The following is a 17,526-nucleotide window of genomic DNA, read 5'->3' as shown; positions in this document are numbered from 1 at the left end:
GCCTTGGAAGGCCTCGTATGAAATGAGGTCATTCAGAAACTTTCCCTTGAAGTGCTTCCAATTCTTGAATTGCCTTTTGTTTGGGAAATGAATAGCAAGTTGATTAAAAAAAATAGACAATTAGGGAAGGTAGGGGGATGGGCTCAGGGACCAGCTTAAGGTTTTTCCACAGGGAAGCAAAAATGGTGAGGAAATTGCGTGGTTCCCCACTGCCTGGTCCCCAGGGTGGTCAGCACACAGAGGTGTCCACCCACCAGGTTGGGCCCAGGATGGGGGGCTCACCATGGCCTCACCCCCTTTCAGTGCTGTTGGTAAGAACCTTGGCAATAAAATAGCGTCTCTCAAGCCCGTGTGTTTAGCAGCGGCTCAGTTGAGCTTTCTGCAAAATAATTCCAACTACCAAATCATAATACCTGATGGCTCGTTACAGAGTGAAAATTAAAAAAAGGCGGGGCGGGGGGGGGTGGCGTCGAGTTGTTTTAGGTTTTTTTTCTTCTTCTGCCAAAGCAGAGAAACGATAGATTGAAGATTTTCATCAAGTGGTATTTGTTTGGATGTTTTTGTTTTGTTTTTGTCTTTAAGCTCAAGAGCTTTTGAATTTTTGTATTTTTTTAAAATGGCTATTGTGGAGGTGCTGTGATCATAGAAATAAAACTCTATGGGGTGTATGTATGTGTGTGTGGACTTTGTTTCTCTCCAGCACCTACATTAAGAGCCTATGCAATCACTCTATTATTTATGTATTTGGCAACCAAACTGTTTCAGCTCAGCTACATCCGAAGCTTTCCTTCATTCCCATTGTCACTGTATTTCATGTACGAGCCAGTCTTCTTTTATATCTGACCCCGGGTTTGCTTCTGACTTTACATGGCCAAAGCAAATGTGCTTTGAAAACTCTGGGACACACTGTAGTTGTTAAATAAGGCAGTAACCTATGCACTCGTGGTTCTTTCTCTATGACCTACTTACATACTTCCTCACCCTCCTTATAGTATGATTAAAAGCTGCTTTGAATCCACTATTGCCTCAAGGGATTGGAGCCTAGAATTTAACAAACTGCTGAGAAGGCTTAAGTCAGTAAGAGGCCTTCCCCTACAGCGTCTCCCAACTAATTCACATGCAATTAAAGAGAAAATAAATATTTCAGAAGTGTAGTGTTAATGAAGCTTTTTCTACCTTCTAGGATGTAGATGTGCATGGAGCTTCATTCCATAGCAGCCTAGAAAATATTTTCCTTTTTGATGAATGCAGTTGTGTTCTGGAGGCCGGTTCTGTTCGTTTGTTCTTCAGATAATTTTATTATAGAGTCAGCTGCTTATCTACATTTGGGAGTTATATAAATCATATCTTCAAAATCAGTAACTGTTGAGGTTTGTCTCATTTATCTGGCTAATTACTTTATCAAGGTTATTGAAAGACCAAGAAAATTCTTACAATTTCAAAGACAGTCTGCAGTAGCGAGGGTAGGGAGAAAATGTAATTTACTAGGAAAAGTTGGGACATTTGGGTATAAGAATTCATTTTACTGCATCTGTTTTTCAGTTCGTTATGAGTCTAGACCTGGTTCCACAGAAAGGCAATATTTTAAGAGGAAGGTTGGTCTTAGCCCTCCACGTATCTTAAAACGCTCTCCGTCAAAAGCCAGATCCATTGCTCAGCTGAAGAAAATCAAGTCAATTAAGTATGTATGGACCTAACTGAGTACACCAGGCCTGTTATTCCAAATTGCTCAAGGCAGGATTTACAATTGACATGTGGATTTCATATTGGTATATAAATATCCATATTTCTTCATAACCTCTAAAGATGATCCTATCTCATTATAACACAAGAAATTGGGGAGAAAAACAATTTCTCCAGATAATGGTGTCAGATAAATTTAAACCACGTGATACAATGCCACATGACCTGTTTAACCCTCTGCTGCCTGACTACACCCCGAGGTGTGAAACATCATTTCAAAATAAAATTTAAAGTGATTACCAAAAGAGGCAAACTATGGAACTTCTAGTATGCAATTTATGAGGTTACTTTAGAATGTGAAATAGGCCACACGGAAGTTTTACAGGCTTCTGACCTTGTGAAAATGTTTCATCTAAAAAACACAGCAACAAAACAGTCATGAGGACGCCAAATTAGAACATCTCCTTATACTTTTAAAAATTTTCACAAATCACTTGGGAAAATTGAACTCCCTTCTTGTCTTCCTGAGAGTTCTGTCCTGTTTCCCAATTCCTATTAGTAAATTGGTCACAGATCTTAAATGAGTATTTAAGCTTCATGGCCATTACAGACCCAACACTCTTTCATTAAGCCACTCTTGGTTTTTAATCACTGTGTTAAATACTTGGAAATGACCATTTCGTGATGTATCGTTTTAAAAGAAAAGGTGATTTATCACTCTTAGTTTCAGTCCCGTATACGTCTCAATGTTTTCAAGATGATACAAAAGGAAGTATAATCGTGCAGGGATTCGTGCATCTTTCTCCTTGAAGCACTGAAAAGTCCCCAAATGTCAACTTGGGCCGTTTCTCTGGTATTTACTTTGGCTCAACCACTAGTGCTATTTCAGTTATTGTGGTGAGTTCATACACGGGCGACACAGCCCACCGACGAGCATTTAAACTAACCCGGGGGATGATTCGTCTCTCGTGGCTTCCGTTGGGGAGTTCGGGTGCGCTCGTGGCGTGCACGGGGCTTGGGCAATACGGTGGCATTCAACCCACGACAAGCGGTCATTCGGGCCTCGTGCCAAGCGCCTGGAAACGGGACCGGACACAGCCGGCGCGGGGGACGGGTGTGCAAGTCTGGACGCCAAGGACCGCAGGCCAGGCGGCGATCTGTCCAGGGGGCGGTCCCGCCGCGCCCTCCTCCCCCCAGGGGCCGGACGCGCGGGCCCGCAGGGGTTAAGCGGCTGCGCGGCGGGCGCGGCGCTCCGCCCCCGCTCGCCGCACCTGGCGCTCGGCGGCCCGCGGCCCGGGCGCTGGGTGTCGGCGGGGATTGGCGGAGAGCGGCGTGGAGAGAATGTGACAAGTGCCGGCTCGGGCGGCCGCCGCGGGGAGGCCGCGCGCACCTGTCCCTGCCCGTCTGCGCCGCCCGCCGCCGCTCGGCCGCGCGCACCGCCGCCCCCAGCGCCCGAGCGCAGAGCGCGCGCCGCGAACATGACTTCTGCCTTCAAGCTGGATTTCCTCCCGGACATGATGGTCGAGGGCCGCCTGCTAGTTCCCGACAGAATGTGAGTGTGGCCGCCCGACCGCCGCCGGGACGCTGGGCCGGAGCTCCGCGGAGGGAGAGGGCGGGCGGCGGCGCTCCTGCGCCCCGGGGACGCGGGGGGCGGCTCCGGTTCGGCCGCGCCCTGGGGTTCGGAGCCGGCGCTGGATGCGGGGAGAGGTGGGAGCGCGTCCGGAGAGGCGGCGGAACCCGGGGTGGGGCGGAGAGCCGGGACCAGAGAGCCGGACGCGGGGTCCCGGGGTCTGGGCGTGGGGTCCGGCCCGCGGGGATCGGCGAGCGGGGCGCGGCGTCCCAGGGTGGGGTGGGCGCGTGCACGCTCGTGTCATTGGAAATTCGGGGCTGCTGGAGCTCTCATGGCCCGTTTACAGATCTCTTCTTGCCAAATTGCCTGCTCTTCTTGTCTTACCCTTTGCAAAAATCCTTTTTCTGGGGTGGGGTGGGGGGGAGCGGGGGGAGGAAAAGAGGGGGAGGAGAAGATAATTATAAAACGTTAAAATAGCCAGGTGTACTCTGCAGAAATTAGAGTTAATTTTTACGTAATCACGGTGGTTTGTCTCATATGCAGCCTATAATTTAATAATTAATGTGATTGTGGTTGTTTTACACGTCGTCAAACTAGAGTAGAGAGTTTATTGGGAGAAGTCGGGAGCTGGGATTCCTTAGGAAAGGAAAGTATGCCTCATTTTTTCGGGGCTCGTTAGTCTTGATAGGAAAGTTACTCTTATCAGCTGGGGCACTCTGGAGGCAATAGGATCTGCTTGTATTTCGAGCATGTTTGAAAAGACAGCCTAGAAGGTTGCCAGGAGTGGAGATGAAAGGTCTGTGTCCATTTCAGGCTTGGAATATACACAGTTGTCTCTTATCAGGCCAGAAATGTGATAGTGAATCTAAGCTGCAATTAATCGAGCGAAAAAGGGACTGCTCTCCTTGGTAAGAGTACGTATAAAATGTTTCCTATTGTACGCACCCCGAGATAACATTCATATTCTCTCTGGCACTTTGCTGTAGCCGTTGCAATTTTCAGGCCATTCCGAGCTTTATGATCCATTTCCCTGGCAACTAACTTTCCCCTACGGTGCTAGATTCTTTTTCTAGGATGTTAAATGTTATGAGCTGAGAGATTCTTGAGAAACTCCACAGTGGCCAATTATTTGAGCCCCTAGGATTTAGGAGAAGAAAAAAAAAAAGGTGGGGAGAGGGATGAAAATCTGTTAAATGTGAATTGTCCTTCTTGTCGATATTAAGAATGTTAACTTGCTTTTACACGTGGTCAGGTTCATTGTCCAACTAAGATAATCAGATAATGTAAATTAAAATATTGAATTTCCCTTTGGCAGTTTTCTCTATGAAGTTAATCTTGATTAGTACCGTTCCCATGATATTTGTTTTGAGAGACCGCTGGCTTCTCCCCACCACCCCTTAAAATAGCTACCTTTGTCGGCGTTCAACACAAGTTTGCACAGTTAGCTAATTTGAAAGTTCTGTGTGTTTTCTCCTCTGCTGCTTACTGTGTCAGGGCCGAACCAAAGATTTTCTTGGTCATGATTGTGCAATTGGTGGTCACCTGCTAAGAATACTCTGAGTGTAAAGTGTTAATGGCCTCTGAAAGATGCTCTCTCTTTTCAGTTAAATTGTTAATTATAAAAATTTAACTTGTCCTTTTCATTTAGTGGATGAATGTGACTGGCACAAACTACTGCTCTGAATAGAGCGTTTTTGTCTTAAGGATGGAGTCAGCTCTGAAGATCCTAATATAACTTCAACCCATTTCTCTTCATGTGTTAGTTATTCCATGTGTTAGATTATTGAGTTAAACTCAAGTTGTTTTCAAAGTCTTTTTCAACTCTAGCTTAATTCAAGCTTAAAAAAAAAAAGAAAAAGTAGAGGATTTGTAAATATTGTTTCCAAGATATCGATTTTATGTCTCCTTAGCCCTAAGAGTACTGTAGCATGTTTTCCTTAAGAGTTTGTAATTAACTCACATTAGAGTCAGTCTTTGGGGAATAGGGGTGCGTGGGAAGGAATATGACAAGTTGAAAATGCTTGAAACTCACCTCCAAGTGTATCTTATCGCCACATTCAGACAGTTGAGAGGGTAGTGGTGTGGGTTTATTGTTTTCTGGACCCATCGTCTTTCATGGTCTGTTGCCGTTTGGACTTAAAGTGCTGTCAGCTAGATATTGGCCGGTTCCTAAAAAGAACTTGTATAAAACACAGGGCTTTTCTGGTGTTGATTTTCTAAATCTGTGGCACATATTTTCAATGGCGTTTTCCCGCAAGAATCTATTAGATAAGTTTGCAAGATGTAATACGTTTGAGTCCTCAAGGCAGATGAACAGATAGCTTTTGAGGTAAATGATTACTCTTGATGGCCCCACAAGCCATCAGGTGTGTTTAAAGAGCCGGATTGTTTAAGGCTCTGCAGTGGGTATAGAATTGTTGTGACATGGCCTTCAAAGTCCTGGGGTTTTCAATGTTCGACATCAAAACTGTACATGGAAATAGATCTTTAAATGATCTTAACTATCAAACTTTTGTTGTTCTTGTGTTACTGTAGAATGTCATTCGCAACAGAGCATAATGAAAACAACACCAGAACTGATATTTTAAATCCTTTTTTAAACTGGGGCAATTGGTTTTGGATTATAGTTGGAGATGGGGATTTTTTCTTTGTTTCACCTTTTGACTGATTGTATGTATGCATTAGGTTTTTTGTTTTTAATGTGTTTGAATTTTTAAACAAATTTTAAACAAAATCTAAGAGATGCTATCTTGGAACTGAGAAATTAGAGGTGGAAAAATCTATGAATGCACCCTTAAAGTATTAGTTCAGATTTGTGATGTTAAGAGTAAGATGCTGAGGAGAAGCCACCAGTAAATTAAAATGAAATCTTTCTCCCCGACACACACATTTGGTGAGTAACCTTACTGACAAAGAGGAAAAGTTACCCTGAGTCAACTTGGTGCATTAACCTTTTTTTTGTTGAGTGCTCCCACGTCGGGATAACCTGAAAGATGTCTATCAGGGTCTGATTAAACTGGAAGGCAGTTCTAGGGACACCATTGTTCAAGCTGTTAAACCAGACCTCATTGTTTTAGAGATAAAGAAACCATTAGAGGAGCAATGGGACCAGTCCAAGAAGGCCTGTTATCACTGCTTCCCCCTCCCCACTAAAAGGACAAATGCAGAGTCATTCACTGAATGCCTACTGTGTACCAAGACACTGTACTTATGCTTTCATAGTAGCTATAAGGGTGGTGGGTGTTGCACCCATTTCACAGATGATGTTTGAATAGATTACATTCTTGTGCATGCTATACAGGCAGTGAATGGTGAAGCTGTGGTTCACTTGTGTGTGTGTATGTATATGTATGCGTATGTGTGTATTATATAAATGCATGTTTATGTGTTGATACAGGGAGAAGAGAGGACAGAATTTTTGTTGGGAATGGTGGAGAATTATAGGAGATACATGCCTGTCACTTATTTAGGATTGACTCTCTAATTTGATTCAAATTAGTGAATTGATCACTCTTGTTTGATTCAAATTCACAATTATTCCATGAGCTCATGAACTAAAGAAAATATATTTTAATTTAAAACCTTTCTTTTCGTTTACCAAGTACCAGCAAGATGAAAGTCAAAAGCCTTGAGTTCTTTTTTTTTTCCAGATGGCATTTAAAGTTTTTTGGAAAATGCCATTACCAATAATAATAAAATACAATGCTGAGATTTGTCACCCAATTCCTTGTTAGACGTAAGAGGAAATTAAAACGTGAAGACGCTAAAAGAAGGATGGTGTGTATGGTACTTTAAGGAAATTTTTAAAGAAGTATTTTCAGATGGGATTTCTGAGTGCCTATCTCAGTATCAACTGCTTCCTGAAACCGAAAATTCCTCCCATGTTGGCATTTAGAACACTAATGTTATCTTTGATCTGGGGTAGAGGTATTATTTTAGCTGAGTGTTGCTGTTTAATTGTAATTTGCTGGATTGAGATTACTCTGGCATCTGTTGATGAGATGCGGTCAGCTGGGAAGAATAAGAACCTTGCAAGATAAGATGAAAAGAAGATAAGATTTTCAGATATGAACCCAGTGATTAAGATTTCATAGCCTCATTAAGAATGTTTTCCATCCCAGTGGCCCCTCCCCCCCAACACTATCATAATAGCATATTTGCCTTCTGATAAAAAACTGCAGTCTCCTTCCCTTTTTTACATAAATCCCCAGATTTTTCATTCCTCCTCACTCCTTTCTCGTGGCTTGCTTTCTTACATGCTCAGCACCCACTCTCCTCATTGAGGCTTTTATATACAATCATGGATGATGGGGGTCTGATGTCACTGTAGTAAATTGTAGACAGACCTCACAGTTGTCAATTCTATCAGAATCTCTTACCTGATTTGCATTTCACTGGGAAACCTCGGGATTGTCAGTACGTGGCAAGGAGCCCAGTGAGAAATCAGTAAGTCACTGATGTCTTTTTTCACTTGCCATGCTGAACCTCCAAACTTAAAAAGATCTTTATTTTAGAGTATTAATACTGGAAGTATGTTTTTTTCCCCTTTCAGAGGAGGCTTCGGTTTTTGCTTTGTGTTGGCAGATTAGGCCATCATGAAGAGTTAGCTATTTCTCAGTGTCATGTTTGTTCTACAAGACCTCAGAAGAGAGGCTTTGTAAAGTCCAAATGATTTCCAGCTCGTGAGCCCCTCCCTGCCTCGTGCCCGTGTGCGTATCCCCACTGTCCGGGTGGGGCAGGTGATGTAAGGAAGCCAGCCTCCGCGCTGTGCTACTTGGGCAGCGGTGCAGAAAATGCATTTTTATTTTTCCTCAAGAAAAAGCTCTTGCTGAACTTGAAGGGAAACAGAGCTGCACATTCCTGGAAAAACCTTGCTGGGAAACAAAAACTAATTAGCGCGGTAAATGTGATGCTCGCAGGTAATTGTAAAATAATTATTCCCCTTTAGCATCATCAGTGTTTAATTGTGCCATCCAATATTCTCATGCTCTGAATCTAGATGTGAAGGGATGGAAACCCCCCATCTCCTCCTGGGAATGTCTTTTTCATTTACTGTAAGCTTCAGACTCTTCTGAAAGGACTGTTAAGAAGAATGGGGGGAAACGTACAGGGGATTTTCAGCAGCTTCACTCTTCCCTTTTGTTCTAAACCGTGATGGAAAGGGATTACTCCAACTAGTTTTATAGAAATACCAATTCCACTTATGTGGTTGAAATACCTTGTGAGCATATTTGAGATGTGCATGTTCACATTGTTACCCATGGAGTTTTATGAGCAGTCTGTTTTATGAACTGCAGATTGTATATTATGTTCAGATCCTGAGAGTGATGCTTTAAAATCAGCTGATGATTTAAAATGAAATGCTAATAAATATGTAATCATATGGCTCTCAAAATGACAGATGAGTACAAATTCGGTTTTTGGTTAAATTTTAATTCCTCCATTTGAATGAATGCCTCGGCCAACCTGCTGGCAAATTATTAGGCCCATATTTTTTTTAATTTCCCCTCCTAAAGATATATGTAAATCAAGTTTAGGCTACATTTAGACTAAAATATCATTTTAGTTTTTTATTCTCAACTTTTCTGCCAGATTCATCTGGCCTTCTTCTTAAAGTCAGATTTTTAAATAAAGAAATCTGTTTGAAGGAGACCTCAGTTTAAATGATGTGTGCTCCCTTTCCATTAGTAGAAGTTAAACAGATAGAAACAGGGTTCCTTTAATAGTGATAGTGCTTTAACAATGGGGTACGGGCAGTTGTGAATTTTAAGTCTTAATAATTAAAGAAATCGGTGGTTTGTTTTCTCTGTGAGATTGTTTATTTTTCTGTCATGATCGTAGAAATCACGTTCCCCCAGCCCATTTGCCTGACATTTATACACTCAAACAGGACTGAAGATGTCCAGGGTTCGCAGATGATGGTGCTGACTCACTCCTCAGAGAATGCATTTAATTTCAGCTGATTTCTCTGACATTTTGACATCACTTGTGGACAGCTTTTGAAAAAATTTGTTTTTGAGTTTCATGGAACAGAATAGTTCTTCAGCTTCCATACTAGGATCGAAAATTCAATGTTTTTATGCTGAAGGGCTTCATTTTCATGCCATTTCACAAAAAAGTTCATAGCCAGACTTGGACTCATTAAATTTTAAGATGGTATTTTAGATCCTTTTCCATGAATGATGTCTTCCTGTCTCCTGGTCTCCTCCTATAGCAGGAAATTTGTACCACATTTATGTGACAAAATCAGCTCATCCTTCAGGCTAAAAGAGCAAAATATTTTGTTGTTCACCTGGTTGTAAATGTGTATAAAAATGTGCGCATATGTATATAGATACGTACATATGTATATATGTGTGTGTATATATATGTATATATGTGTGTGTGTATATATGTATGTGTATGTAGATATAGGTGTATTTGTTGTTGCTCAGTTGCCAAGTCATGTCCAACTCTTTGTGACCCCGTGGACTGCAGTATGCAGGGCTCCTCTGTCTTCCACTATCTCCTGGACTTTGCTCAGATTCATGTTCATTGAGTTGGTGAGCTATCTAACCATCTCATCCTCTGCCCCCCATTTCTCCTTTTGCCTTCAAGTGCACACACACACATACATATATATAAATACATAATTTGTATTATATATTTATAATTACATAGGCTCAATATCATGTAACTATAATATAAATTATATATAAATTGCATATATAAAAATGCACACATATATTAAGTATATGCACATATAAATAAATGTATGCATATATATACACACATCTATATGGAAAACTATCTTTGACATAATTCTTCACTTTCTTTTTTTTTTTTTTTAATTCTTCACTTTCTTAAAATACCTTCTATTTAATGGTCTTTGTCTCTAAAAATTATGAAATATTAGGGACCCAGTTGGAAATAGTTCTTCGAATGTTGTTTTGACTCTTTGGCCCAGAAGCTCAGAGCAGCTTCTGTTAAAGGTGAAGAAAGTGTCACTGTGATGGACCTGTCACACCTTCTGGGGAAAAAGCTGAGAGACCCTTCCCACCCAGTTGAGTGACTTTTGTTTCCTTGCTGCTAAGTCCTCAGAGCTGGGGACTGCTTCTGTTTTTCAGTTGCCATTGAGATGTTGCTCATATCAAGACCTTACAGGTTTAGCGTAGGAAGAAAGGGTCTTCACAGAAGCATGACAGTAGACCCTCCATCAGTATTTTCTTGGGTAGACGTGGCTGGGGCTGCAATCCCATAGCTATTATCCCATAGCTTCCTGTTGATGCTGAAAGGGGAATTTGAAATCCCACATCTAGTGGAATTCCAGCACATCAACTGAACATCTTAAAAAGGCTAAAGCTACAGGAGATTTATGGACCTATAAGGGGATAAATTGGTATAAACCTTCTTCAGCACACATGCACACCTTGACACCCAATTGTTTTCTCTGTACATCTCCAGAGTAAGATATTGGGTGTCACACAAATGAAGCCAATGCAGGCTGAAATCTGACATTTAATATTCTCCTTGGGGGAAAAATACACCTTAGGGGAACAATAAAAGAGAAAGATGCTAGGAAAAAGCACAGGAAGGAAAACTTTTGGTCTTGGACTAATGGTTAGTCGTTCCATTATGCTCTTACTCATCTCTCCTGAATCTTTGCACCCTAACCCAGACTTCTCTAGGTCATTAACAGAATAGCTCTTCCTAAAGTTTTCTGCCTGCTTTTCTTAGGTCTTCCTTTTATATATCTTTTGCATTCTTTTCTGTGAGTCTTCCAGTGACTTCTCTAAGCCCAATTTATTGTCCCTCTTCTGAGGAGTTACCTGAATTTCAAGAGAAGGGGCCACGTCCGTCCATAACACCGTTCTCAGAACTGCAGCCTCGAGAAGGGCAACGCCTGAACACCTTGGCGGTCACTTGCAGTAGATTCCACGGCACAGCTGGTGTTTCTGTGCATAGCACTGTATTTTGACTTCCTAGACTATAGAAGGGGTGTTGAGTTTTCTGGTTGGGCAGAAGGGCAGCATATTTCGGAATGATTAACTTTATGGATGTCATTGTCTTGGCCTGCTATATTTGGCACTGCTGCAGCTGTGTTTGCCTTCTCAAAATTGTCACCAGGAGGCCTCCAGCTGCAATTATTCCCTTCAGTTTGTGCTGGTAGCATTCTTCCTTGTGACTCCTTGTGGTCCAGCCTGCCATCTTGCCTCAGTGTCAGGAGTCAAAGGCGACACACGAGTTCCTCCAGGAAAACCTGATGGCTGGTTAACACAACTGGCAACTCCGTCTCAACAGTAGCAGTAAAGTCCTCTTCATTTTACATTCTGCTGAGACCTGTCAGGGTGCTGCTTTCTCTTCACAAAAAGCCCATATTTTCCTCTTTTTTTCTCTTACTTCTCTATTGCTCTTCAGTGGCAAAGAGTTGATGCCAGCATCTACTGATGGACAGTATTTCTTCCTTGTCTGTATTACTAGAGCAGTTTGGAACAGGTTTTATTTTGGTTTTGAGTATAACTGCTTTATAGTGTTGTATTTTCCGCTGTACAGCAAGGTGAATCAGCTGTCTGTATACATATATCCCCTCCCTCTTGGACATCCCTCCCACCCCAGATCCCTCACCCGACCCCTCTAGGTCATCACTGAGCCCCAGCAGCTTCCCGCCAGCTCTCTATTTAACACATGGTAGTCTACCGTGTCAATCCCAGTATCCTAATTCATCCCTCCCCTCTGTGGCCCTCTGTCTGTTCTCTGCATCTGCTTCTCTATTCCTGCCCTGAAAATAGGTTCATCTGTCCCATTTTTTTTTAGATTCCACACATATGCATTAGTAACATACGTGGAACATAGCAACCCTAGAGTGATGTGTTTCTCTTTCTGACTTGCTTCAGTCTGTATGACAGACTCTCGGTCCATCCATGTCTCTGCAAATGACCCAGTTTTGTTCCTTTTTATGGCTGAGTAATATTCCATCATGTGTGTGTATATATGTGTATGTATGTATGTATCACATAGTTACCCACTCATCTGACAATGGATAGAATCAGGACAGAGCAGGTTTTTACTTCTGGTATTTTCAGGCCCCTCACAAAGCACCTCATTGCAGAGGAGACTTAGAGCATTTTTTTTCCCGTTAGTTGAGCCCCTCCCACAGAACTTTCTTTTCTCTCAAGATTTTAGTAAAGGTTGGTCTTCATATAGAAACCACGTAACTTCATTTGTCTGTGTGTGGGTCTTAATCTTGAGTTAGAATTTCCTCTTGGATCATTTCTGCTTGTTGAGGACGCTTGCCCTGCATCAGAAGTTGCTGTGTGCAGCAGAATGACACCACCAGGGATGTGGCTTTAGGATCTCTCCACCAATGGCTGGAAGGTCATCCTTGAAGGATGAGCATCTTTTCCTAAACAAGGGTCTCCTGCCTTCTCCCGGCCTGTGACTTGTCAAGATTCCTCATGTAGAACGTACGGAGAATCAGGTACACTCCCTTACCTGTGCCCCAGGATTGTTGTGAAGCTCATGTCCAGAGAGGGATTTCAACCTAAATATTTTACAGCTTTGTGTTACTTAAGACTGACCAAAGTTCACCTGCCTTTCTTGGGGGAAGCAAACACAGGGAAACTTCATTACAACTGACCTGTTAATGCCCTCTCCCTCAGAACGTTCATGCTCTAACGTCTTGGCCAAAGACCCATAAAGCAGTATTGCTCCCATATAAACTTTCAGAAAATGCTTCATCCCCAGGACCACATTAAGAAGACTGATTTTGGTTTTTTCCCCTCTTTCTTTCTGCTCAATGATTGAAAAATAAAATACAGTTTGTGTTCCAGCTGTGAATTTGTGGTCAGACCTTGCATTCTGGAATGGGGTGAAGCAAAAAGCAGTACCTCCCTCCAGCATCCCCATAGGTATATTTGGAAAAGCCAATCTGTACACCAGCTGGAATAGATCTTGATTTTCTTATGGGAGGAGCCTCAGCTGCTCCTGTCACCTGATGGGGCTCCTAACCCCAGCAGAAACCCAACCATGATGTGAAACATGGAGGTGAGTATTGTAGGCCCCCGTTGCCTGCTGGCCTCCTGAGGGGCTCAGGCCACAAAATGCCATGAGTCTCTGAAGGAGGAAAGGACTTGGAATCAGTGATTTTTTAGGAGTTGGCTCAGTGGGTGGAGGTGGGCAGCTGGCACACGGTTCTCCCTGCTTTTCTACTCTAATTACATAAGCCCTTACTTCTCCTGACACAGTGGATAGGGTCCTTGAAGTCCTAAGAAGCCAAAGTTGCTGCAGCCAGTTGAAGGTTTGCTCCCACGGGTATAGATCAGTTGATGGATTATGATCAGATTCAGTTGGGAAGCCTGGCACCTCGTCTGAGTCCATTGACTGAGGGATGTCCTCCTTGGTGGGTCAGGGGCCATGCGGCACCCTTTCTGGTCAGGGGAGTGATGTTGCTGGTGAGACACCCCCAGGTCATGAACGTAACCTCCCAAACCAAAAATCCATTGCCTCCCGTCGCAGACCACTTTGCATGAGGGTGAACTCAGGCACTATCAGAGATGACAGTTGATTCTGAGATCACTGGGATATTGAGGAACCACATTGAGGAACATGGGGTCTGTGGGTGAAAGTTGGCAGAATCTTTTGAAAAGGGGCTGCCTTACAGATTCTACAACTGTTTCTTTACAAACTGATGAGTTCTTTGCAGTTGGCATGTTTTATCTTCTCAGCATCTAAGACACCTAATTCACTTTGTAGGCAGCCTTTCAATTGGGCCAAGACTTAGTGTCCAGCTATCATAAAAAGTGACCAAAATTGGACTCTCTTTAAAATTTATTTTTGATTGGAGGATAATTGCTTTACAACTTTGTGTTGGTTTCTGCCATACATCAGCGTGAATCAGCCATAGGTATCCATATGTCCCCTCCCTCCCACCTCCCACGCCTATAGGTTGTCACAGAGCAGACAGACTTGAGCTGCCTCTGTCATATGGCAAATTCCCACTGGCTGTCTGTGTTACATATGGTAATGTATATGTTTCAGTGCTATATGTAGATTCCATACATATCCATTAATATAGGATATTTTTCTCTTTCTGATTTAACTTCACCCTGTATAAAAGTCTCTGGGTTCATCCACCTCATTAGAACTGACTCAGATGCATTCCTTTGGATGGGCTGAGTAATATTCCATTGTATATATGTACCACAACTTAATTATCCATTTATCTGCCAGCGGGCATCTAGGTTGCTTCCGTGTCCTAGCTGTTGTAAATAGTGCTGCAGTGAACATTGGGGTACGTCTGTCTTTTCTGTGTGTCTTTTTTGATTATGGTTTCTCAAGTATTTATGCACAGTAGTGAGAGTGCTGGGTCATATGGTAGTTTTCAAAATTGGACTCTTGTCAGCCTTAGGAGCCATTGAATGGCCTTGCTCTGGCCTCTGTGTCTTTTTCAGATCTACTCAGAACGTGATACTTTGATCCAAATTGATTTTGTATTTTCTGTTCAGTAAAATAATGATGTCTTCCCAGAAGCCAAAAGTTTCCTGGTATCAACAAAACTACAATTCTTTGACAACAGAATGCTTCTTTTTAGTATGTTTCTCTTAATTCTGACTCCTGATGCTTTAAAGAGTATTGCCTTCTTGTGGATGTGCTTTCCAAAATATTTTGTGACATTCACTGTTCTTGATTTAGGATGTGCTAACAGCCCAGCCATGAAACTAGGACTTGTGTAAACTATCAGTAATCTTCAGAAAACTTTGGCAACGTAAGTTCTATTGTTCTTGTTTTGCAGACGAGGAAAGGAAGGTTCTAGAAAATGAAGGCACGTATCAGGTTGAATTTCAGACACATTGACAAATTGGCTGCTGAATATGTGGATTCTGAGTATGAAATAGTTTCTTAGCTGTGACCTAATAAAGGCTGAAGACAAAAGGAGGAGGAGGCAGCAGAGGATGAGATGAGTTATATAGCATCACCAACTCAGTGAACTTGAACTTGGGCAAACTCTGGGAGATAATGAGGGACAGAGGATGCTGGCATGCTGCAGTCCACGAGGCTGCAAACAGTCAGATGTGACTTAGTGACTGAACAACAAAAATAATAATAACCCTCTTTTTTGATACTCTTTCACATAAATTGCTTGCTCTTGATTTTTGTTTCATCGTGAGACCAATTTCTGAGTCCAGAGGCAAGTGTTAGAAGAAAGGGTCACCATAGCAGAACTGAAATCTCTTAATGCCAGAGGCATTCTTAAAGCTGAGATAAGGAAGCAGTTAACATTGAACGTTAAGTGTTAGTCACTCAGTCCTGTTGGACTCTTTGCAACCCCATGGACCATAGCCCTCCAGGCTCCTCTCTGTGGAATTCTCCAGGCAAGAATACTGGAGTGGGTAGCCATTCCCTTCTTTGGGGGTCTTCCTGACCCAGGGATCAAACCCAGGTCTCCTGCATCGCAGGCAGATTTTTTACCATCTGAGACACCAGGGAGCCAAGGTAGCTCCTTGCTCTTCGTTGAAGGAACTGGGTCTTCCAGGAAGAGATTTGTTTGGGGGATTTCATTAGACACTTGGCATCCCACCCCCATTTAATTTCTTTTTCCTGATTTTTGCACCTGATTTAGAGGAATGCCTGGCCTTTCTCAGGGTGCTTCCAGCCCATAGTATGTTGTCTTGTGAATTAGAAAGAGACTCCTGCGTGGCATTCAGTCCCTGATGTCCCCCTCATGTTTCTGGCGGTAGGCCGAGGCTTTTCCACCCGCTGAAAGTCAGTGAGAAAAACAGCGCGCGGTAAGCAAAAGCACAGCGCCTATGCCCGTCTCAATTAGGGTTAGATGAGAAATGGCTGCCACCAACCCTGGCAGTTAACTTGCGGTTTTACCCCCTCTTCACAAATGGGCCAGAGAAGTCTGCAATAGAATTAGTGTCTCTGTACAAGGTAACAGGGATTTTAGGTGACTGACAGTCGTGACCAACTCGGGCATGGTCCCTGGTCCCTTTTAAGTGTCAGTACTCCTTTGACCTTTTCATAGTATTTTGCTCAAGTGTATAAACATCAGAGGGCTTCCTTGACGGCTCAGCAGTAAAGAGCCCGCCTGCCATGCAGGAGACGCAGGTTCAATCCCTGGATCGGGAAGATCTCCTAGAGAAGGAAATGGCAACCTACTCAAGGATTGTCGCCTAGGAAATCTGATGGACAGAGGAGCCTGGTGGGCTCCAATCCGTGGGGTCGCAAAGAGTTGGACATGTCTTAGCAACAACAATGATACACGTTTGATGGGACTCTGGGTTTTCAGCACATCCGAGATTTGTGTTTCTTCCATAGATACCCAGAGTAGAAGAACCAGTAACAGAAAAGTTGAGAGTAGAATTCAGGCCTGGGTCTGTCTAACCCACACATCGTTTCATACCAGATATCAGCTTGTCGAAATGCCTCTATTCTTGGCAGGAGGCGCGTTGTAACCTAAGAGGACGTGATTGGAGTGGAGTTTTCATGCCCCGTGTGGTTATTGTATTCTTGCTACTGATGCAAACATTATCTATAATTACATTTTCAAGCGACTGAAAATTGCAGGCTTTGTTGAACAAAAATACAGCCAAAGAATGGAATGTATATCCACTCCACCCTCATTATAAGGCTTTCAGAAGTCAGACCATAAGGCCCAATACTGTGGCTCTCAAACGACATGATACCAGCTCCATTCTCTGATGTTTGAACACTTTGTCAAAGTGCTGGGTTCCCAACGATGATCATAAAATTGGAGGAAAATGCTATTACTCATCTAGTGCTCTGCCGGTTCCATTGTCAACTCTGTCACAGTGGCAGAATCCACTCACAAATCCTCTGTTTCCAGGATGTAATATCCAGAAGCCACGATTGGATTTAGATCCAAGGAATGGTGGGCCACTTTGAGGGAGTTGGTTGAGATAAAGACACTTTTGCTTTCCTGGGGTAGATATTGTTACATCCTTATGACACATTGTCTTCAGGCTGCTTTGCTTCCCACCTAGGGTGCGATTTAAAAAATAAAATTGCCTCCATGGGGACCTACTGCAAGGTAGACCTTTGCCTTGGCCTTAGAACCTGGCCATGGGACAAGAAAAATGTCCTGGCCAACCTCATTCTTCTAGACTCAAGATAAGACCCCCATATCTTTTTTCACTGAGAACTTAAACCACATGGAATTTTAAACAAAAGAGAATCTGACATGTGAGACCATAGTACTTCATTCATTGTTGATTAGCGTCCAAAAATTCAGGGAACCCATGAAATAGAAAGCATTCCTTGGTTTTGGGTGG

At 42.9% G+C, this 17,526-nt stretch overlaps 1 protein-coding gene across 14 annotated transcripts in view; it reads left to right on the top strand.

The window, feature by feature from the left end:
* CELF2 (CUGBP Elav-like family member 2) overlaps positions 1-17,526 on the top strand; it is a 547,972-nt gene that overhangs the window by 233,019 nt on the left and 297,427 nt on the right. Inside the window, exon 1 of one of the 14 annotated variants that reach the window (XM_043479736.1) lies at positions 2,932-3,235. The exons of 9 other annotated variants lie outside the window; for them this stretch is intronic. In XM_043479736.1, coding sequence (XP_043335671.1) covers positions 3,162-3,235 — 74 coding nt within the window. In that variant the 5' untranslated portion in view covers positions 2,932-3,161. Of the gene's footprint in view, positions 1-2,931; positions 3,236-3,366; positions 3,391-17,526 lie in introns of those variants that run through there. 4 more of the 14 variants (XM_043479737.1, XM_043479738.1, XM_043479739.1 and 1 more) reach the window with 4 other exon arrangements.

The sequence above is a fragment of the Cervus canadensis genome, chromosome 10 (genome assembly GCF_019320065.1).
Source record: "Cervus canadensis isolate Bull #8, Minnesota chromosome 10, ASM1932006v1, whole genome shotgun sequence".
NCBI lineage: Eukaryota > Metazoa > Chordata > Mammalia > Artiodactyla > Cervidae > Cervus > Cervus canadensis.
The sequence above is the reverse complement of the archived record's forward strand: the minus strand, read 5'-3'. Positions and strand labels throughout refer to the sequence as shown.